This window comes from Elgaria multicarinata, chromosome 2 (genome assembly GCF_023053635.1).
Source record: "Elgaria multicarinata webbii isolate HBS135686 ecotype San Diego chromosome 2, rElgMul1.1.pri, whole genome shotgun sequence".
NCBI lineage: Eukaryota > Metazoa > Chordata > Lepidosauria > Squamata > Anguidae > Elgaria > Elgaria multicarinata.
The window spans coordinates 105307571-105332240 of record NC_086172.1 but is presented as its reverse complement, the minus strand read 5'-3'; the positions used below and the strand labels follow the sequence as shown (position 1 = coordinate 105332240).

At 40.7% G+C, this 24670-nt stretch overlaps 1 protein-coding gene across 1 annotated transcript; it reads right to left on the bottom strand.

The window, feature by feature from the left end:
* Positions 1–830: 830 nt before the first annotated feature.
* On the bottom strand, positions 831–23258 carry CCDC34 (coiled-coil domain containing 34). The gene is made up of 7 exons (XM_063118791.1): positions 23209–23258; positions 22737–22972; positions 17626–17755; positions 15536–15643; positions 8116–8274; positions 6255–6396; positions 831–1237 (listed from the first exon to the last, which is right to left on the bottom strand). The coding sequence occupies exons 2-7, from the start codon at positions 22958–22960 to the stop codon at positions 1026–1028; spliced, it is 975 nt and encodes a 324-aa protein (XP_062974861.1). The 5' UTR covers positions 22961–22972; positions 23209–23258; the 3' UTR covers positions 831–1025.
* Between the last annotated feature and the right edge of the window lie 1412 nt (positions 23259–24670).

Here is a 24670-nt window from a genome sequence, read left to right as displayed (position 1 = left end):
ATCATAGTTAAGTATATTTATACTCTCATAAACCACATTCTTTGAATGAGCAATTTCCAAAGAAATAGAAATTTAGACATGACAGTTGTTACTGTTTGCATGTAATCGATTTACAGTAGCAACATCTTGTCCTGAAGTACACTATATTTCATAAAGCCATTAATGATTACTGCTATAAGATGTTGTTGCCTTGCTAACTATTGGTTATTCTAAAAAGAGTTGTTTTTAAACATACAGCATAAAACAAACTTCTCAATCTATTTAGACATTTTGAAGTGTGTGTAATAAGTTTCACAATAAAATTTATAAAGAAACTATTACTATCACTAGCTTAAGAATAAATAACACATTTAACATCCACAAAAATCTGTTAATACTCAAAATTCAACAGAAGAGCCAAGATGAGCAAAAATGTAGTATAGCTAAGTTATAACTGTGCTACATTAAATGTTCATTGCTTATTCCACAGCAGGTCATAGTAAGTTAAAGCGAGGCATTTCACAAATCATTGAACAGAACTGATACCAGAAGGCTCTCCAACGTCACACTCTGTAAGTCAGTTATGCAAGCACAGTTAGATTGAAGCCAACTCAGTTCCACTGACGTTAATAGAATGAAATGGGCTTAAATTAAAAAAAAATCATTCTTAGCAAAGTTATAGGTCAAAGCTTTCTCCTCCATGTCATTGCTATAATCAAAATCAACAGCTACCTCAACAATAAGCACACAAGATCAAGAAGTTACATTTACAAATATAGTACCTGAGGGACACAGAATATTGGGTAAAGGCTGAAAATAATTACTTTTTATTGTTAAGATGGAGCTCACAATACATTATATATAAAAAAATACATGAAACATTAGAACGTCACTTATTTTGTTCCAGGTGCCTTATGATAAAAAATAAAAAATATTTTGCTAAAAGTTAAATCATAGATACTCACAAAACAACCTTAATAATACAACTTCTTAAATTACAGTATCAGACTTCATTGAGATTTTAAAAAATAATACCATGCCCTGTGCTATCTCTGAATTCTGCACAATGATCCAATATAATGATTGTTCTTGGATTTATGAAAAAGCATTGAAGGTCTATATGTGTGACTGGATATAGGCCTCTTATTTTTCTTCACTGAAACATACTTGTCTTCCTTAGGATGAGGCACATGGATTGGTTTCCAAGGTACGGGGTTGTAAAAGGCTGGAGCTGGATAGGCATTTCCATCTTGGTATCCTGAAACGTTTAGAAAAAATACACAGTTAAGAACTAGTATTCGTGCTAAAATTCTCTTCAATCAGTGAACTAACTACATGCTATTTACAGTATAATCCTATGCATATTTAGACAGAAACCACACCCACACCCACCCACCCACCCCACACACAACTCCCAGCACTCCCTAGCAAGCGATGTTGGTCGGGAGATGCTGGGAGTTTTACGATTATTTTCTGTCTAAATCTGCATAGGATTGTGCCTTTATTAAATATTACTTTCTCTTCAACACTCTAAATTTGGAGATTTAAGGAGCTTTGTGACAATAAAATTTTACGCGACAGTACTATAAATCATCCTTCCAGTACTAGTCTACGATCTGCATAGTTTGTTTTAACATATTAATCAGGATTTACTTTAACTGCTAAAGGGCTTACAATACACACATACAGACACACACTCACACTCTATTTAGCAAATGAGGGACCAAATGGCTATACTCTATCTGATCATATCTAATTGAAGTTGAAAGATAAAGAACTGAGAGTTCCATCCCACAATACTATAAAACACATGTTTTACACTGCAAAGTCAAATGAAAAGCAACATTGAATAAAAGTATTTTGAGAAAAGATTCATGAACTTTGAAGCCCTGTTGTTCATAGGTCTCCTTTCATATATATATATATATATTATAACATATATGCTCAGTATGGTAGGATAGGAAGCAGACCTCCATTAGGTGATTAATTCACAATTTGAATTAATGAGCACCACGATTTTTTTGGTATATTACAAACTTATCTGTAATAGTATGTAGGATTCCATGAAAACATTTTAGGATAATTAGAAGTTCAAATTTGAATATTTATTTATAATGCACTGTGACTCGCTCTCTGGACTTTGCAGCTGTAGCTGTCTCAGATGGAGCATCATACTTGTGTAAACTGCTCAGTTCGGCTGTACTGTCACATAGCCCACTGTATCCATAACACTGATTGGATCATCCACTCACTTAGGGCACAATTCTATGCATGTCTAGACAGAAAAAAAGTCCTACAACTCTTGGCATTCTCCAGCAAGCATGGTTGCCTTGGGAATGCTGGAGATTGGACTTTTTCTGCCTAAACATACACAGGATTGCACCTTTAGTAATTTATTTGTAGTTTTAGGAAATTAAGTTAGAACTCTGCCTTAACGTAGAAGGCTTACACCATTCCCTGGTTGTATTTCTCTTCTGGGAATGCCCTAATGGTCAGATCATCAAGGGCTGAATTAGATCTCTCAAGACTTAGAAGTTGTGTGAATGAGACTGTATTCTGTCAGATAACTTCATCCCCTTTTCCCAAACATTTATTTACAAGAGATAACCATCTAAAAACAGTTACTCAGATATTAAGTGTATATTTGCTCTGAATGTATCCTTCACATCTTATGACATACATTTGAACAGTTTGGACAAGTTTGGAGGAGGTGGTACTCCCCAAAACAGGTTAAGAATGTAAGAACTGTGCTGGTTTTTGTTCTAACAGTGGCAAACCAGATGCCTATGGAAAGACCACAAGCAAGGCATAAGTACAATAGCACTCTCCCGCTTGTGTTCCCCAGCAACTACTACACAGAGGCATACTACCTTTGATACTGGAAGTAATATATAGCCATCGTGACTAGTAGCCAATCCCCAAGCCTCAAAGTTGGTGACCATCACTATATCTTGTGGAAGCAAATTTCATAGTTTAACTATGTATTATGTAAAGTACTTCCTTTTATCTGTCCTGACACCATTCAGGTTCATTGAATAACTCCAGGATCAGAGCAAAACATCTCTATATCTACTTTCTCTACACCATGCACAGCGGAGAAGATTGTAGCAATCAACAGAAAAACTTCTGACAGCCCATGTTTTTTAAAGGAGCAGTATTAAAAAATGGTAGGCCTTTCAAATTATTTTAACTGGTCAAGCAGCAAATAGTAAGCTAACTGCATTTACAAATATTCTACTACTATAAAGCTTTTTGTTTTAAAATGACATAGCCTGAAACAAAAACTTGAACTTAAAATGTCTGTAAAACCAACGGCTGCTTCTCATAATTCTGAGACTGAAGTTTTATAACCACAGACTAGCAGCTGGAGAAAAACTAGGAAGGGGAGGGTATACCTCCCAGCTTACATATAGCCATGTGTTGTAGGCATCAGTTTGCAAGCAAGAAGGGGTCCTTTCCCTAGCCTTTCAATACTACAGAAGAACTTCCCAAACCTGGAGGTGCGCCAGGAGGTGACACCTTATGTGGGACTTTGTGTTGACATACTAGAAGAAGAAACTGGATTTTACTCATTTTAAAAGAACAGCTATTTTAACAAAATTAACATTTATAGTCTGGTTTGATATTAATTATACATCTTAATTGTGTATAAATATTGTCACATACTGTGCAACATTTACTGTAATTAAAAACAGAGCTGCAGAGGAATTTCCCATCATTTTATTTATTTATTTACAACTTTGCAGTATAATTACAGTAGCTAGGATTCAAGATCCATGAACAGAAGGAAGCTTCTGGAAGGGGACATTCCTATCACCACCTCCTGCCTGCACCCTCTCTGGATAATCAAGGAATTTTCCTAAACAATGTGGGATAAGTTGCCAGAAGCTGCTGGGGGAAAGTGGAGCCACCCAAAACTGGGTCAAGGCTCCATGTGTAAGTGGAGAAGCTTCCACATGGTGCTTTTGCCTGATGTGCGGTGAGCCCCCTCTCTCCCAGCAGCTTATGCCCTGTATCATGCTACTTTGGGAGGGATGGTGAGGAGGGGGGAGAAAAGTTCTCTTCTATGACGTTCCTTCCATTTTACAGTTCTCAGGATCCAAGCCAATACATTTGCTACCCAAAATAACAATGCCGAAAGCCAGTTTATTTTCATCATTTCTTAATTTTTATCACTCTTCCTCAGAGAAGGGGAAACATTCCGCTTGGCTATACCTAAACTATGACAGCTGGAATGTGTTCCTTTGCCATGACAATCTCCTTTGTCTGGAAAGAAATTTCAACACATTTTATTGGGGTGGTCAAAACAAAGTCTGGAATATGTTCCATTGTGTGAACAAAACTGGAAAGAATATTTTTAATAAATCACATAGACAAGTGATGGCAGCTGTCAGCAAGTAACGATGTCTCAACACAAAGCATGAAAGAAATATGCATCACCATTTATAATCAGATCAAGTCAAAAGTACTAGTTTTGTTAGTCTGGTGTGCTGTTTAATGTTCAGAAAAAACAGCAGGCTTTGCTTCCTGGTCAGCAAATACTTTTAGGTTCACATTTGTATAACAGAAACATATCTGGCAAATAAGGGGGGGACTAAGAAGAAAATGCTGTTTAAATGACAAATATGTTAAATTCATTATAATCAATTACAGAAAAAATAATATGGCCAAAAACAGGAACAAGCCATGCCTTAGTAACTATTTATTTCCAAATAAAAAGGGTCAAGAGCATGGAAAGAAAGGCAGAAATCCTTTGCCTAATCTCATGTACTGAAGGCCAACTGGTTTCAACAGGGTTTAAGCCTGCATAATTTAATTCAGGCTTATAGCTAGCCAAATATGATTTTTACATTAAACAAAAATAGTTGTAGGTTGAGCAAGTAGAAGGGTCTGTTTTCTTGGATGTTAAAATCAACAGAGAGAAAACAAAACAAACACAGGAGAGGCCGAACCCTCTTGTAGGTGTTAGGAAAACTGTTTATCATGACAAGCCCGATGTTTCAGGCATGAAACATTTCAAGAGCAACTATAAAAACATAAACACACTTAATGAGTAAAGGAGGACCTGCCATATTGTTCTATCATAAAGTGATGTCCACATTTTTGAGCCAGTCCTGAATGATTTAAACTTTCTTGCGTTGCCTTTGATATTCCTCTATCTGCTAGACAAAATGACCTCAAGTTAAAATGGTGATTGCTACATTTGCCTTGACAGGTCTGAAGATTAGACACAAGGTGGTATGGGGTGAGAAGAAAACAAAGGATCAAAAATTGGAATATTTGTGCACAATCTATTTGGGCTGGGAAATCTAGAATCGTATTTTGGAATCTTTCAGCATGGTGGATGTTTATTCTAGTAATCTGATATATGTAGGCCACCAGTGAGGGAGGAAGCAGCAGCCAGGCACCTCTCCACCGTGCCTGGGTCCAGCTCCAGCTGAGGGCCCCCTCCCTCCTGCTGTCAACTGCAACTGCTGAACTTTCCAACTAAGATTGTAGTGCCTGAGTTTGCTTTCCTTTTCCCCCTCCTCCTCCTCCCTCCCTCCCCCCTTTCCTTTTGTGTCATGTCTTTTAGATTGTAAGCCTGTGGGCAGGGACTGTCAAGAAATACTTTTGTAAGCCGCCGTGAGAGCCTTTTTTGGCTGAATGGCGGCATAAAAATCCTTAAATAAATAAATAAATAAATAAATTTATGACCTGTGTTGTATTTTTCTATTAATTTATGTGTTTGATCATCTGCTGATGGGATACGGCTAACACAATAAAAAAAAATCTAATTTTAAATCTGGTCCGCTGTATTTTTGCTTTATTTGATGGATCTGTGATCATATTTTATGAATGAGTATAAACTGTCTTGAAATCTTTAAGTGGAAAGGTAGATTACACATTTAACAAATTCTTAAGCAGGAGTGCAATTCATGACAGAATCAGACTGCAAAGCAATCAAGGGGAGGATAGACCGTATATACCCCCATTTTCAGTGTGCCAAAGCATTTTATTGAATTCTACTGACCAAAATAAATGTTTTCAAAAGCAGAATATCTTACATGATATAACATTGAGTTATGGAAAAATGAACATACACACACTCCTTAAGATGGGGCAACATCTACCTTTTGCAGTCTCTCCATAACATCATCTACGGATAAGGAATTCTACCTCATGAACATTTTAAACAATACCTTTGAAAATAAATAGGAAAGGTATCAGAAAACTAATATTGCTAATACAAGTTAAGAAGATACTGAGTTACTCTATCTAGTACAGATACAAACCAGTAAGTTTCCCATTGGCATAGGCATAGCCAGCTGGTGCTGGGCGGGGTTTGTTTCTAGAATTCTGCAACCATTCTTTGAACATCCTCTCTGATTTTTCCTTTTTTTCCTGTAATTCAGCTTCCCGTTGCCTTTCCTTCTCCTACAAAAGTGGAACAACTGTGTGACAAATTCTTTATAGATCTGCCTTCTCCCACAAGCATTTAAAACAGAAACACAACCACTGTAGCTGATTTCTTTGAGCACAATCAATCTGAGTTAAGCACTTGCAATTATGACGATGTTAGCACCTGTTTAACTCCACCACTGAAATTACTGGGATGGAAATTGCATGGGATTTAGCTGGATTATGCCTTTAGTGTTTTAAAAGCTTCAGATATATTTTTATGATTTACAAACAAGCTCAGAATAGCACTACCAGAACATAATGTGGACAAATGGAAAGCTCCCAATTCAAATCTCACTTCCATCATAAACTGACTAGCTGGCCATTATTCTTTCAGCCCTAGACCCAATCGGCAATATTGGAACCTTTCTGACCTACGTTACGGGACGCTTTTTTTAAAAAAAGTATTTATAAACTGTTCTACCGCAACATTCTCAGGGCAGCTCACAATAAAGAACAATTTAAAATTCAAAAATAAAAACAATAAAAGTGTAAATACAGCAATAAACCATGGGACAGAGTAAAAACAGTTTAAAGCTAAAACAGATTAAAAGACCAGGAATTTTATTTCTTAAAGGTCTTCTCCTGGGGCTGAAATTACCCCAGTGTAGATGCCAGGTGAGCCTCTATGAGGAAGGCATTCCAGTCAGGGCATCATCCCATAGCCACCCGCTGCACCTCATTTGGTAGAGGCATTTGGAGAATAGCCTCTGAAGATCTCAAAGTCTGTGTAAGTACATGTAGAAAGAGCCAATCCTTCAGGTACTCTAATCCCAAACCAGCAAAGGCCTTAAGTGTCAAAAACAGCACTGGGAATTAGGCCCAGATTACTGACCTAGATGGAAGGGCAGTGCTCAAGGAAGGTGCCTCCACGTTATCTTTGGAGATCATCTCCTCACTGGCCCCCAGCAGGTCAACCCATTCAGCAGGATCCCCCGTCCTTCTGTGTATCATTTACAGGGGACTAGAAGGGCTGCCATGGGGATGGGGTAAATCTGTTTCCGCCAGTTCAATTGCAGACACCTAAATCTGGATCCAACCCATGATGCATATGATGGGGGCTATGCACACTCAAAAAAATTACATAATTTTTGTTATTATTTCTGTCATCCAATAACTACCATTATTACTGTCACTATATCACAATATATCAGCAAGACATGTTAGTCAGTTAAAAACCACCTCCATGATAACTGCCAATTCTGCAAGCATCAGTTTGTGACAACTGAAGAAAAATGCAATTGGTTTTAGAAATCCTGTTATTCTTATGCAGCTGCTAATAATAATTGTACTATGACAACGAGCTAGAAAATGAAAGAAGTGTGCAATAAATGTGGAATAAATTGGATCCTCCACAAATTAGCACACAACACCCATTAATCCCTTCTGAAAGCCATCCAGATTACAGTTACATGACCAGGAGAATGGTCCACACATTATGCCAAAACTTGCCTGCATGATTTCATTTCATTTCATGATTCAAGGAACAGTTGAACAAAACTATCCAATAAAGCTAGCAACTAAGCCAAGCCACATGGTAAAGGGTAAGACCAAAAAACAATGATCACTAGCCAATTTGAACAGGAAGAAAACTTACACCAGATCACAAAAATGTTAATTGATTACACCCCAAGCAAGAAACAAAATCCAGATACAGTCTCTCTCTCCAAATGAAAAACCTAAGATAAAATATACCTTCTCTTCCTTCTTCTTCTGTACTTCTTCTGATTTCTTTTTCTTTAACCATTCTTCATACATTCCTTTTGCTTTTTCCTTTGACTGTGCTCTCTCAAGTTCTTTGGCTGCTTTTTCTGCGACCTCTTTACTAAGCTTACGTTCTCTTTCTCTTCTTTCCTATAAATAATATTAAGTATTTCAGATAGTAGAGAGATAAAAAGTAGCTTGTTAGGAAGATAACTTGTCCCTGGCATGCTACGTGCAAGAAGTATTCTTGGCTGCTACCACTGGCTGAAGTGGTACAGCCCAGAGACAGGCTTACCATCTCAGTGAGAACTGGACTCATGGTTATGATAGTAAAATGTGACCTGCTTGAAGCTGACTGAACCTGCAGTCAGGAACATTGTTATATATGCATACACTGATTGTATCATTTTTTTTTTGCCATTTTTGTTTCTTCCCTTAGTAATTGATCACATCATTTCCCCAGCTCACATAGAACCCAGTCCAGCACTTTTGTGCCTTCTATCATTCTCCTCCAGGATTCTGAGTTAAAATATTAATATCCACTGTTATATGGAGACTGATTATGCAGTTCTGATGCTTGTTGTCATGAATGATTCCCAGGACTTTTGCTAAGGTGGCATGAAAGTGATAAGGTTACTCAAGCCGGAAGCTTTATGTATGTTGAAACTGGGATATGACCAGTTTGATACTTGTGAGTGCACTTAAAGCCAGGATGGGGAGCCTCTAACCTGTGGGTCTTTTCAAAGCTGTAGAGGTTCCCCATCCAGCCCAGCAGTTTCCTTTCCCGGCCTCACTGCTTTTGCCACAAAGGGAAAAACTCTTATCTCTAAGCAGCTAATTGGAGAAGAGCTTTCCCCAGTGGCGCAGAGGGAGGATCCAGCTTCCTCCTGAGCCTTGTCTTGCAGAGACTCACCCCTGCTTACTTCTGCATAGACATGATGCTTATACGCAATCCTATGGCTCCTGTACAGTGTCTGGTGGGGCATAGGATAGTTCAGATTCCTGGATCCAAAGTCAGAGACAGCACTCTGGAGCATGCACACTGGACGGTGGGGGAGGGTTCCTGCCAAAAATAACGATTCTCAGCTAGAGGAAACTTTCCGAAGCAAAGCTCATTGCCAGCGCAGAGCCCATAGTGTGATGCACAGAGACCACGAAGAAGAACATGTTGGCTGCCTCTCTGTGCTTGCAAAAGTGACATTGAAGAGTATGGAAAGGGAGCAGTTCTTTGAGCAGGGAGGGGAGGAGACTGGGGAAATTGGGATATGAGCTTCCCCAGCCTCCTTTCCTCCCTCTGTAGGTCCCTAGCTAGACAGGCAAAAGAACTATCAAAAATGCAGAGCAGGAGAACTGCAGAGGCGACAATCAGCTCTGCATTTCTCTCGCTCTGCATAGGATTCCATCAGCCTCCAATTTTGGAGGCTGATGAGTATACAGATATTAATTCTCACCCTTAATTCTGCTTCCTTCAGAGCTTTGTTCTGCTTACGTCTGAGTAGAAATGTAGTCTTGGTGTTTGGGATGCTGTTTGAAAGTGCTGCTGAGTTATTATTTCTGAGTAGATATGCAGAGGTTTGCCCTACTTATTCGTGAGTAAACAAGCTGCTCATTCTTGCTTCTGAGTAGACATGCTTCCTACTGTAAACTGGTAACAATGGATTGGAGAGGGGGAGACTTTTAGTCCTGTCCACCTTTGCCTTTGGCCCAACTCACCACTGGAAAGTGACCAAGAGCTTCTCCAAAATGGAATCCAGCCCTCAGGACACAAAAAGTTCCCCACCCCTGATTTAACCTGGTACCTGGATGATAAAAATTACCTGCAGCTGGGCCACGGATCGCCAGCTATGAACCAAGGATCAGTAACATAACTACAAACATTAAGTGCCTTGTTGACCATCTTCTGTTTTAGTCAATGTAAGTAATCTTTTGTTATTTTATGTCATAGCTTTTTATATTCCCTCTTAATAAACCGGTTTATGAAATAAACATTTGCTAATGAGTATTAAGATTGTACTTGTGATTCATGAAAGAGACCGCTTAGATAGCTTGGCTTGCCTTATGCCCAGATTAGCCAAGGGGAACCCAAAACTCAGACTGGAACAGAAAAGGGTGTGTCAGACCCTGACCAGATTCTTTCCACTGCTCAAGCTTGTTTTAGAGTGGCTGACACTAAGACTCTTGTTCAGAGTTTGCCTATTTATTTCTAAGATTAAATATCTCATGTTGTTAAGTGTTATATGTGTGTTCCAAATTTTAACAAACAGTTCAGAAGGGAAAAAACCCTGCACTGCATAATTAAACTTATGGTCATTAATAAATAGTCCATGATCTCAGTGAGTTTCTGATCGCATGAAAAGGGCTAGAAACCAACATATTAGTCATGTCTACACTTTTAAAATATATATGTGCATTTTTCACCCTGCTTTTCAGAAACAGGTCCTTCATTAACAATACGATCTATTCTTGAAACAGCAGATAGACTTTAATATCACTCTGGACATTAGAACAGTTCTGTCCCATGAATTCTAAAAATACCAATATTCTTAAAATGAATGACAGTGATTTCACTAGCCCATCCAATATCCACTCTCAATTTTAATCCAATCAACAACTTAAACAGAGTAGGACAATAAGGCAATACCTAAAGTGCTTCTTCCCTGTCCAAACAAACATTCATTGCTGCAAACAATGGTATTGTAAACAGCAAAGCCTGATACACTTGGCTACCCCTGTTGTATAGATTGTTTGGGTGGGGCATGATAGGAGGACACAGTTCATGCAGTAAAGTTGCAGCCACATTGTACCTGCACAGAATCCTATAGTGGGAGGGAACAGGCTTGATCCTAGCAGAGGCCACTACAGACTCCACACAGTCAGGGACCAGTGATGCTGGCAAATGAAGGAAAGTGGAATATAAATACTCCTTTATCACTCCTTGTCAACTTTCTATAGTGGTCTCCAAAGACGGTTGTGGATGCATTACTGCCAATGAAGGCTCCCACTACGCACACAAAGCCTCTGAGCTCCACTTACCCTGTTCATTCCCTCTCCACCTCTGACAAATGGGAAGCGAACAATCATAGCCTTAAAAAGTACATAGAGCTGAAGGTGGAACACGAGAAAGAGGAAAAATCTCACTTCCTATCTTACTTCTATGTACTTTTCAACACTGAGATTGGCACCTGAGCAAAAAACAAAGCAAGCAGGAGGGAAGTAGGAAAAATGCACAGTAAACATGTTTTGGAAGACAGATGGGAAAAGGTACACTTGTTGGGTGGAAGTGTGGATCAACCTGGTCTAGTAGAGGGGAGAGGGAGGGTGAAGCTAAGAAAAGGACATTGAGAAGAAAAGACTGGGGCATGTGTGTGTGGGGGGGGGGGGTTCATCTGGGTCTCACTCCCTGGGCCTGGTCTTTTCCCCCTTCCTCTCTTTCTCTTCACTCCCTCCTTCTGGCATGGTTTATTTGTCGTCGTCCCCTCTTTTCTCTGGTCTGACTTTTTTCTGCTCTCTGCTTTTTCACTCCTCCCCCTGTGATTCTGCCCCTCCCTCTCCACTTCTCTCCTCTCTCTCTCTCTGGGTCTAAAGTTTCTCCTTCTCTCTCTCAATCTCTGGGCCTTGTTTATTTTCTTCTCTCCTCTCTTTCTAGCTCTTTCCCCTCCCCCTATCTGGGGAAGAGCACAGTCAGGAGAGGTGAGCTGGCTGACAAAGAAAGAGAGGAAGAGTTTGCCTTTTGTGCAGCAGGTGTTCGAGCAGAAAGCTACAAATGAGTGACTTTGTGTTTTTGCCTTGTATTTAAGTTCTTGGGCAAGTTACTTATCTCTCAGCCTTACCAGTTTGCTTCCTGTGAAACTGGAAGACCTGTTTCACCATAAGGGCTAAAAAACCTTAAGGGCTTCACTAGAAATGTGAGGGCCCAGAAAAAAATGGGGGGAAATCAAAAACAAAACAAATCACAACCACAGTTCACCTCATTTTCCCCTTAAGGACCGTTTTTGGATTATGAAAAGGTTTGGATTATGAAATATTTTCTTTTATCAGATAAAGTATTTATATATTGTTAGCCAGACTTGCCTCCCCGCAAAATTATTTCTAAAAACTATGTAATAAGAACACTTTTAAAGAAAGACTAGAGATGCAAAATGTCTGAAAATAATGAAGCCACGGGGGGAAATGTTTTTAATCTGTAAAATTCACAGCATAGTTATTTCTTTCATCCCTTATTAAAACTATTGATCTAATGTATATTTTACTGATAAAAATGTATGCTCAATTTCCCAACATGTGAGTACAGTCACCATTGCACATTCTTGATAGTAAATGTGCATTCATGACAGTTTGGGTTTTGTTCTATCAAGTCCTGTTTCTGATGCTGTAGCAGTCATTTAATGTAATTCTAATCGATTCAGACAATAATTACAAATTTACTGACTTTACTTTTAAAAGTTTTAAAAAATAATGATAATTTTATTAGCAAAATAAGATCTACATAAAATAACTTTAGGAACAGAAAGGCTGCTTTATGTTCCTAAAGCAGCCCTCCCCAAACACGTGCCCCCTGGATATTTTGGACTACACTGCCCAGCATTCCTGACCATTGGCCATGTTGCCTGAGGCTGATGGCAGCTGAAGTCCAAAATATCTGGAGCGCACCAGGTTGGGGAAGGCTGTCTGAAAGCAATGGAGGGAGCAATTCCAAGGCCACTAGACACTGTCTCAATGATCATAGGATTTTTTGTAATTTGTGAAATGATATCAGAACCAGGGCTCTGTCCTTGGAGCCCAGAAATCATTTCCCCATCCCCTTCCTCTGTCTTCTTGTAGCCAAACACGGTTCTTGCCATACCAGCTATGTTTCAGCGCTCAGAAACAGAGCGTGGAGGGGGTGAAAAGGAGGCGGTCCCAGGGGTGGAGACTGCAGAAGCTGCTTTATGCAGCTTCCTTTTGGGTCTGCATGCCCCTTCCCCGAAACTGCGTCTAGGCAGGCAAAATCATCGATCTAGGCAAAATCGTCTGTGCTCCAACCACCCTGTGTAGGATATCCAGCAGAAACCAAGCAAGCTGGTGGAGGAGGAATCAACTGCTCTGCCCTTCTGCAAAGCAGGGTGGCTGCAAGCATCTCTCACGTAGTTTTAGGGGAGAAATCCTTTGCACGAAGGATAGCTCAAGGAAAGAAGCCGCCAATTGCGGCATCCTGCCCCACCCAGGGAAGGCATATGCACGTTCCTGGAAACACATGCAGAGCCACTGACTGCGGTGCCCCATCCAGGGATGGCTGACACATGTCTATGGAGCCACGCTGCAATAGTTTCTGCCACTCTTGCCTCGTGACTCTGTAGGCATATGAAATAGTCAATGGACACAATAATCAACAGTTGGGCAAATAGTCAACTTTGCACACTGTTGATTATTTGGGTTGGTTCTTTTGGGGAACTAGTCAACAGTGGTGTGGAAAAAGCTTTCTAGACAACACAATAGTCAACTGCTGACTATCTAAGCAACGAATATTTAATCAATCAGTGATTAATGACACAATAATCAGTGGTTGCTTAAATAGTCCCCATTGCTTAAATAGTCAACTGCCATGGTTGGTTATTTTCCCAAAATAACCAATGCAAATAATCAACGGCATGCAGAGTTGACTATCTGCACAACCTCGGATTATTGTGTCATGTGTCGGGCTCTGTGGACTATTTCACATGCCTACAGAGTCATGAGGCAAGAGCAGCAGCCACTCTTGGCCAGCAGGGCTCTATAGACATGTGAAATAATCCTGTCCCTGGAAGCGCATGGGAAGCTGCCAATTGCGGCGGCCCACCAAGGGATGGCACATGCTGTTCCTGGATGGGGCAGCGCCAGTCACGGCACCCCACATGTTCCTGGGGATGTGTGCACATCCCTTGCCATCCTCCCCCACAACCCATCCAGATATCGACTCAAGGGGATGGAAGAAGCTCCTTCCATCCCCTCGAACCGATATCCAAATGGGTCACAGGGCGGGGGGTGGGGGAGAAGGATGTCTCTCACAGCTTGACATGTGGGAGAGCATCCTCCTTTGCCCCGCCATTGTACTCTACAAAGTGCTGGGAATGGGGATGTGGGATGCTAGGATGTCCTGCCATTCTCAAACAGTTTCCCCCATCCACATTCTCCAGCACTGCATGGAGAACAATGGTGGGGCCCAGGAGGAAAGTGTCCGCCTGCGTCCTGCTCTCCATTCGCCATTTGTGCATCTCAGGACGGCATGAAAGAGTCCCAAGATGCTCAAATGGCAAAGGAGGACATGGCAGAGGCGAACACTCTCCTGACTGCATGTCAGGAGAGTGTCTGTCTCTGCTAAACCCTCTGTTTGCCATTGGTGAGTATGCAGCGCATGAGGGAGGATGCTGTCAAAAGAGCTGAAGAGGTCTTCTTACAGCATCCTCCCTCACATTCCACATACCCACCAATAGGGGGAAAGTGTGGGGCGGTGGAGGACACTCAGCGGAGGCTCTCCTGCATCCCCCTCCCCCCTGAACGGTGGCGGTGCTGGTTCCCACTGTCGATATTGGGACACTGCGGAGAAAGCCACAGTAAAACCGCCCACTTCTTCAGCACAAAGAACGTTCTTTGTGCTGAAGGGGCGGGCGGCTCTCCTGTGTCTTTCTCCACAGCATCCCGATATGGAAAGTGGGAACCAGCGCCGGTATTCGGTGGGAAGGGCAGACGAAAGCAATAATGAACCCTGTGGTAATCGTCTACTCCGTGGATGACTATTAGCATACCGCGTTGGTGGTACCCCAATGCAGCATGCAAATAGTCATCCATGGAGTGGACTATTAACACAGGGTTGACTATTGTGTCATCCAAAAGCAGCATCTGTGTTATATCACAATCAGGGGAATTACACTAATACCTAACAAGCAGAAGTACACCAGCCAGTGATCAGTTTTCATTATTCAAAACTAACTGAATTCATAACAAAAAATAAAGTTACAATCCTATTCCCATTTATCTAGGAGTAAACGTCTCTGAAATCAATAGGCTTACTTCTGAGTAGACTTGTACAGGATTAGTCTGCTAGTCTGTAATTTAATTAGGGTGAAATCCTATGCATGTATAGACAGAAAAAGTCCTACAACTCCAAGCGTTCCCCACAGACGTTTTTCTGTCTAAACATGCATAGACTGCACTCTTAACTGGTATTAATTACAGTCACTAACAGGAGTCAAGCTTTCTTCCTAGGCATAGTGTGTAAAAGATTCATTTTTGCTGAGATACAAAAATATATGAAAAATAAAGGTTTTTTATAACTTGTTAACTTAAAATGTTATTACAAGCCCAAGTTAACGACCATAAAATGGAAATAACTGGCCGTGAGAAAAATATAAAACACAATTTAGAGGGAAATGAAGCAATTCTTCACCCTTTTCACCTCTTCATTTTTTTTCTGCACCCATTCTTTGTGTTTCTCTTCAGCAACTATTTTTTTCTTTTCACGTTCCTGTTTTTTCTTTATTTTCTCCATTTCTTGATTCAGATCCTATTAAAAGGGGACAAAATTACTACTTTGATATCTACAGAACAAAGCCAGTTTAATATTGAGAATCATATCAATGCAGTTTTTCAAAAATACAATTTCTTAATTTATTAAGATGTAAAATGAATAAATGAGCTAAACACATATCTAAAATAATTTTAAAACAATCATAGGTCTAATTCAAATATAACAAACCATGGATTGTTATTACATGCATGACCCATGATTCGCTGTCAACATCACACACCCATCTCCACCCCTTGCAAAGGGTGAATATCTTAAGCTTCTATTTGTAGCTTGTAACAAAATGCAGTTATCCATTTTGTAAAAATCTCTGCTAGTTAACAAACCAGGATGGCACAGTTTGGACAATATTATTATTATTATTATTATTATTATTATTATTTATTTATTTATTTATATAGCACCATCAATGTACATGGTGCTGTACAGAGTAAAACAGTAAATAGCAAGACCCTGCCGCATAGGCTTACAATCTAATAAAATCATAGTAAAACAATAAGGAGGGGAAGAGAATGCAAACAGGTACAGGGTAGGGTAAGCAGGCACAGGGTAGGGAAAAACTAACAGTAGAAAGTAACAGTAGAAGTCTGCACAACATCAAGTTTTAAAAGCTTTAGGAAAAAGAAAAGTTTTTAGTTGAGCTTTAAAAGCTGTGGTTGAACTTGTAGTTCTCAAATGTTCTGGAAGAGCGTTCCAGGCGTAAGGGGCAGCAGACGAAAATGGACGAAGCCGAGCAAGGGAAGTAGAGGCCCTTGGGCAGGCGAGAAACATGGCATCAGAGGAGCGAAGAGCACGAGCGGGGCAATAGTGTGAGAGGAGAGAGGAGAGATAGGAAGGAGCTAGACCGTGAAAAGCTTTGAAGGTTAACAGGAGAAGTTTATATTGGATTCTGAAGTGAATTGGAAGCCAATGAAGAGATTTCAGAAGCGGAGTAACATGGTCGGAGCGGCGAGCCAAGAAGATGATCTTTGCGGCAGAGTGGTGAACAGAAACCAACGGACTGATGTGAGAAGAAGGAAGGCCAGAGAGAAGAAGGTTGCAGTAGTCCAACCGTGAAATAACCAGTGCATGAACAAGCGTCTTGGCAGAAGAGACAGACAAAAATGATCGAATCCTGGCAATATTATACAGGAAAAATCGACAAGATTTAGCTACTGCCTCAATATGAGGAATAAAGGAGAGCGAGGAGTCGAAGATAAAGCCAAGGCTACGAGCTTCCTTGACCGGAGTAAGCGTAACATCATTGACAGTAAGAGAGAATGAGAGATGAGGAGAATATATCTTGACTTAATAATCTGAGATATGAACAAACTGTTTGCCTATGCCGACAGGTCCTTCATAGCATGAACAAACAAAACTAGAAGGTCTCAACCAAGTTGTGGCTTAATATCCTGGCTTGTTCTGAAACTGGTAAACATAATTTTCTGGTTCAAACCAAATTAGCACTACATAGTCTCTTCTTTTCCCTCTCAGAAGAAGAAAAGCTTTGGGTATGGAGTTTTAACAGCATATATCATGGGACAATAAACCAAACATAATGCAATATACCCAGATGTTTTATGGCCCATGATCTCCTTCACCACATACCTTGGCTTCTCTATGCACAGCACATGCCCCATTGTGTTTTAATGCTCAAATACAAACATGGGTAACCATGAAAAAATAAGGTACTAGTTACACTAAATTTAATCCTTTAAACTTGAATCGTTACCAAAGAATTGGATAAGCAAAATGTATGCACCAGTTTTAATCAAGCATAAAACACAACAGAAGTGAGATGAACACAAGCACACAACAAATGAAACACCACTGAATAGGCAAGTAAAAAGCAAAACATGTATAAACCCTTTAAAATATATAAAGAACAAAGTAATGTTTATTAAAAATAATAGAGAAAAAATATGCATTTTGGTGCCTGACAGTCTGCTGTCAAATGTAAAGAAAATAATCTGAGTATTCACCTCCAAAGCCTGAGCTTGTAAGCGAGCACGTAGCTCTTTCTCTTTGCAAAGGAACCATTCTTCCCATGCTGACAGATTATCTTCCATGGGTGACTTATTTTTCTTGTTTGTGGCATTAATGTGTTCAGCACTGTGAAATGGTAGGTAAGAAATTAGATGCAACAGCTTATGAAAATACTATTTTCAAGACAAATTATGTAGAACAAGTGGTATTATAAAACATTATTTACAACACTGGTATAGTCATGAAATTATATCCATTGGTGTCTGTCTACTAACAAAACAGACATTGCTGGTGTAACGGATCCTCCCCCCAACACACACACACATAGACAGAGCCAAATCACCTTAAGAATTGGGGAACCCTCCAGAGCAGATTTGGGTTGGGCATGGGGGATACAGGGGAAGGAGAGGAAGTGGAAATCCCATTCTGTAACAGGAAGTTCACTCACATGATACTGGATAGAGCCTGTTAAGTTTATAATACACAAAAGCAATTAAGATTTTTTTAAAAAATGAAACTTACTTTCCCTAATCATGCTACTCATGCACTTTATTTAATTTATATGCCACAGAATCCATCTTTTCTAGATTGCTTGGCATTTTAATTTTTATAGAACACAAGATCTGTGTATAACCTAATGCACTTTAGAATGCAATCCTATGCACCCTAACCTAGGAGAAAGCCCTACTGAACATAATGAGACTTACTTTTGAACAAACCATGTATAGGATTGCATTGTCAGCTATCTTTTTCTTCAAGTAACATTTTTTTGTTTTCTTTTTCTGTTCAGCTGTATTCTTCTCTAGACATTTTCTACTTTTTCAGTACTTCTAAAACATTTTCACTGCATTCAGAATCAATTGGCAGATCACAGAATTTATGCAGAAATTAACTATTAAGTACTTTAATGTCACAAAGTTATATTTGTAGTCTCTCAGAACTTGAAGATATTAGCACATATTTTCTAGCTAAACCACTAGGCTCCCTATCAGTATCAGTATCAATAGTAAATGCCTGTCCAGTTTTTTCTTTAAATTCTCCAAAGCAAGCAAATTTGTTTGAACAAACAGACTGGGAACAAGTGCAACTGGCATAACATCTGCATAATATAATACACAGTATATGTAATTATCTACCATATTCTGAACATGAATTAGCTGCAGTTTCTCAGCTACCTTCAAAGGCAGCACTATATAAACAGCATAGTATAACTTATTGTAATAGGCAGTGTTCTGCTACATTTAAATGAAAAGCACTCTTAGGAGACTGAAATTCAGAGCAGTGGAATGGGACTTGTTGTGGAGAGTGCTGATGTTTAGCCCTCTCTGTCCAAACCCCGCTATTGGAGTTTGAGCAAAAGTAGTAAGAGAGTTACACCCTCCCGCAATCATTCCTCCACTGAAACTTATAACCAGAACAAGACAACTCTGAGAAAGGATTCACACCGCTATTAACATGTAGCTTGACCCAAATAAGCTATTTGCCTGCTTGAATAGACTAGCAATAGTAGAAAGCACTGCTAAAGAATTATCAAAAGTCCAACAATGGCAGCCTGTTCACGATTAACAATTAAGCCCAGGGGGTGGATGGGAGAATCCCAAGGCTTGAAATAATTAAATTCACGGTGTAATCAAAATATATTAAGTTTTGAATTTATGAATATATTATTAAATAACTAAATTCAATTTTATGTGGAAAGATTAAATATTATATATAGTACTCAGGTCTGCCTGAGTTCTGATTTACTGACCAGGGGTTTTGTGACATAGTAAGATGGATCCTGCCTTCATCATGTTATATTGTTTGGGAATGTTACATCAAATAATTACTGGAAGTTAATAGGATATTTTTGAAACAGCCAGTGCATTCAGATTTATGGATTTGCTTTCTAAAGAAGCCACAAGTTATGAATTTATTCTTTAAATCGGTTATTTATTAAAGAAATGGGCCAATCAAATAAACTACTGAAGGAGACATGACATGCTACCCTACTGTGACTTTTTTACCTGCAGGGTTGTGTTGTGATGAGTGCCAGTGCCCAACTTGCCATGTCGTGCAAATCCATGCAGCAGGGGTTGTTAAACAATCTTCAAATAACTGTAAAACAAGCCATGTGGTATTTGAGGGTTCTCTATCCCTCACATACCCCCTGCCACCTGGGTTTGCACAACATGACATGCCACGGCAAGCAAGGTAGAATTGGGTGCCACGCAAAAATAGCACGTGTGGGTGCGTACCATGATGCAACAGCCCCTGAGTAAATTAACCCACAGCGGGCTGTTGTCTGAGGGCACATGAACACACATCTTGCCAGTGCTAAGCAAGTTAGAGCAGTCCTGGATGGGAAACTGTATAGGAACTCCATATATGAAATCCTCAGTGGATTAATGTGCAGTGTGACATGAGAAACTGCTCCCAACAGTGGGCAGACTACCCACACCTGGTAACAATTTTCTGCAAGATGGTTAGCAGGCATCCACAGTGGTTCCTGTGTCATGTGACAGGAACCCAGTGGGTATTTCTGCCCGTTTCAGCAGGAAAAAGAAATGGTGGCGACCACAGAGTATGCCAGTAACAGCAACTGCTACTTCAGGCGATTCTCTTGCTATCGTTGACCTTTTCTATGGTTAGTAGCCTTTTTTTCTGTTTTCCAAATGGAGCAGCTCACAGCCGCCCTTTCAGCATACAGGGAATGGGGGGATACATGGTTAAACCCCGCAGCGGTAAGTACTCTAACCACAGAGGGGTGGTTGTTAGCGGAACCATGGGGTGTGGCATGGTTCCAAGATCACATGGTGTGCCCAATTGTCATGGTTCCGTTCCCCCTCTCCTCTCCACAGTTCCCCTACCTACCTACCCACCCGTGTCTGAACAGGGCCTTAGAGAAATACTGTCAACATACTGATGTACTCATTTAACGCTTGATCTTCACTGTACCAATATTTCAAAAGTACCTGAGAAATGTGTTGAAGATCAGTTATTACATGAGTCACTATTGCATTAGGCCCTCTTGAAGCAATAAACATGCAGTCATGATGCTAACATAAGGATATTGATGTACCTTCTATTCCCAATATTCTATAAGGTTTTCTCAAATATTTATCATTTTAGATGAGTTCTTAAGCGGGAGCGGGAAGCATGGGACTGATGTCTCATGTTGAGAAAGTGGGCAACAGATGCTATAAATGGAGCTTACATCTGAGAAAATAAGTGGATTCAAAAGATCATGTAGGGGAAGACGCCATCGTGGCCTCTCCTCCTGGCACTACATGCATAATTCCTCGTGCTGCAGGGCTGGCTTCATACCTACCCTACTGAAGGATTTTTTCTTCATTTGAAATTTCACTGAATATGTGTAAGTGTGGGGTTATAAGAGTTTGTTGGCATAGCATAGAGAAAGAAGCTTTTGGGGGGCATAGAATGGGTTTAAATGGGTGTACAAGTGATGGGGTAACACTTTAATATTAAGGGGGGAAGTAGGCATACACATAATTATTCTCAGTCTCCAGAGGCATATTAAGCTGAGACCACAAGGTCTAAATCAGTGGTTCTCAACCTTCTTAATGCCGCGACCCTTTAATACAGTTCCTCATGTTGTGGTGACCCCCAACCATAAAATTATTTTCGTTGCTACTTCATAACTGTAATTTTGCTGTTATGAATCGTAATGTAAATATCTGATATGCAGGATGTATTTTCATTGTTACAAATTGAAATATGTGTTTTCCGATGGTCTTAGGCTGTGAAAGGGTCGTTCGACCCCCAAAGGGGTCGCGACCCACAGGTTGAGAACCGCTGTTCTAAACCCACAGTGAGTTTCATGAACAAGTGCTGAACCTCACTTTACTTTGGTTTGTGAATATTCACATACCAAATATATGTCAAGTGTAAAGAATATAGTATGTCACATGTTTCATGTGTTCCTATAAAATGCTCAGAAGTAGAGACCCAATCATTTTTCAGTTACCACCTCTGATATTTTAAGTGATAGTCACCAACTTTCATATTTGCACCCTTCATACTTTATGAAAGACATGTGTACTTTGTACTCAAATTTCCATGCACGATTAAAAAATGTTAAGTGCTTATCACCCCCTTAGCATGAGCTTCAATCTCCCAAATCTATCTCTTTTAGTACAGAGGGCAGTATCTTATCCTACTGCTGCATTGCTAATTCTATTATGCCAGTGGGCACCAACACGAACTAGCAGTTCCTGAAGCAATCCTGGAAACAAATGAAATGCTCATTTCTGGATCAGGTCAGGTCAGTGGAACTCCTTTCTATGACCTCCACTGACCTGTGCCATCCTGGAAACAACCATTTCTACTCAGTTCCAGTTGTTTCAGAACCTGCTAATTCCTGCTGTACCACCAGTCCATTCCTCTAACACAGCGTAGGATATTTCCAATACTTTCCTACATAACACATCAGTGTCAAGTGAAATTTTCAGCTATACTCTTAAGATTCAAGATTTTTCTTACTGAAAAGAATAAGTTCCTAAATACAGCTATAATGGGGGCTTCAAGAATCTCTTATAAAAGTCTGTGCTAGTGGTCAGGGCCCGTGACAAGAGTAGGCATGGTTGAGAAGGAGCAACAGCAAATTCCACTACCTACTTGCTCACTGGCTCTCTGCTTGTCAAGCAAGCAAGTTGTAGCAGTGAAAAAAAAGAGGATGAGGAAGAATGGCAACTATTACAATGGTGGTGAGAAGGCAGACTGGGTGCACTGAGTTGCCTTGCCTGAGGGCCATCAAAATCCTGCAGCCAGCACTGCCTGTGCTATTAGAGAAACTTCAAAATCAACTACCACATAAAGAAAGCATTTTTATATAGGAACCAGTGTACAACCTGTGTGTAAATCAGTGACAATCTAACCTTTTTGGCAAGTGTACCATAAGCCGCACCAGACTACTGTAGTGCACATTACACATAAGTGGCAAGTTGGCCAACCATGGTATAGTTGCCCATACATACAACACTTTCCATAATCAAGTCAGATAAAGTTTGAAAGGGCCATTTGTTCCAGTGGCTTTCAGGCAGACAACCTGGGCCACCTCTGTTCACCTGAGAATGGCAGAGAGCTGCAGCATGGGCAGCATTATTACCTATGGTATTTAATCCTCTGAGGAATGCCCGACCCCCTGCTAGCTGGTGTTGCGTCTTCCTCTTGCTCCTTATGGTGGAAATCTGGGAAACTTTGATGGAAACTTGGTGAGATCAGGGAGAAAGTGGAAGACTTGCCGGCCCCCTCATCGTCGGAGCTAGCAGGGGAGGATGGGGTGGAACGGGCTGCCCCCCGCCTGTTTCTTGGGGGCACGGAAGTGGGCATGGTGACAGGGACCTGCGAAAAAGGAACAAAAGAATGAACGGCGGGCGCTTCTCAAAAGCCACCTCTCGTGGCCCAGGTAGCGCTTGACCCCATCCGCCGCCGCCCCAGCTCACAGCTACCTCGCTCAACCAACGGGCTCGGTTCGGCCCACCCTCCGTCCCTCAACAGCCCAGCGCTCGCCTTGAACCGCAGCCCCAACCTGTTCCCTTCCCCGGTAACGGCTGCAAAGAAGCACGAAACCGTTGTACCTGAGGCCGCCGCTTTGAAACCCGCAGCGCCTGCTCTGCTCCCAGCTGTCCCTGCGGCACAGCCGTCTCCACCAATCACCACGCGCAACGCGTGCCATGGCAACGGGGACGCCTCGGGCCTTCCGCCGGCTGCCCGCCTTGAGCGCCTTCCTCCCCGCCCTCCTTTCCAAGAGCGCGAGCCGCGGCTCCTCCCGCTCTTCCCTCGAGAGTTTGCTTCTCCCGCGTTTTCCCTCCGTGTGTCCGGCCTCTTAACCCTTTGCTTTTCTGCGTTTCCCTCAGGCTTGTATATGTATTTAAACCCACTGCGTCACGTATCTGAATGAATTACCTCAACAATGCTGTCGCTTCCGTCACTATAGACGCTTCTTGATTCTTACAGAAAACCCCAACCACGCAGGATTGCTTGTAGTGATGGCCGAGAAGCTGTCCTAAGTAAGGGCGGGTGTGTGTGTGTGTGTCAGGCTTCGTTTGTGTGAAATAACAAGAGTTCGGTGAAATAAGAGTTCGCCCATGTGCCAGACTGTGTCTCTTTCTCTGATACCTTACATACATCGACTTAGCACCAGCGCAAAACTCTGGGAAAGGGTGGGGATCCAGTTGAACAAAACTTCTTTTTTTGGAAACAGGAATGTGTAGTTTTTGTGAACTGCACAGAGAGCTTCGGCTATTGGGCGGTACAGAAATGAAATAGTTTCAATCTTAGGGATACATCTGTACAACCTGCTCCTATGTTTGCTTACGTGAAAGTAACTCCAGAGTATTATTCACTTTTGAACGTACTCAGGTGTGCGCGCACGCGTGTGTGGTGGATCATCACAATAGGCATGAAAGAAAAACTTTTTCAGACAACATGTCATTGGTCTAGGCTCTAGATCAGTGGTTCCCAAACTTCTACAGGTCACCGCCCCCTTGGTTCCATAAACTCATGCCCAGTGCCCCCTACCTTACACTATAAAAATCATTCAGAATAGTGGTTTTCAAAGACCCACTAAGGAAGATTATTTATTCATTTATTTATTTATTGCATTTCTATACTGCCCAATAGCCGAAGCTCTCTGGGCGGTTTACAAAATTATAAAAATAATAACAATAAAAATTATAAATAACAACAAAAATTATAAAAACAACAATAAAATTAAAAACAGTAAGAATTAATTGAATATTTATTCAAAATCCAATTGCATTTTTTTAGTTTATTAAATTAAACACAATTGATGGACTTGATCCAGTGATATCATCTTTTCAAAGTCTGATAGTCAATTATCAAGAATGTTAGATATCACATTTAGTAACTAGGGTAGAGGACCTCACTATTCTGTAAATGCTTAATGTGATGGATGAGCTTCTTAAACAGTATTAATACATGTGTGGATTCTTCCCCTATATGGCTTGGGGCCAAACTACCTTCTCCCATAAAAATGTCCCTGGGTTTTAAGACCTTCTGGAGAGGCGCTTCTTGGAA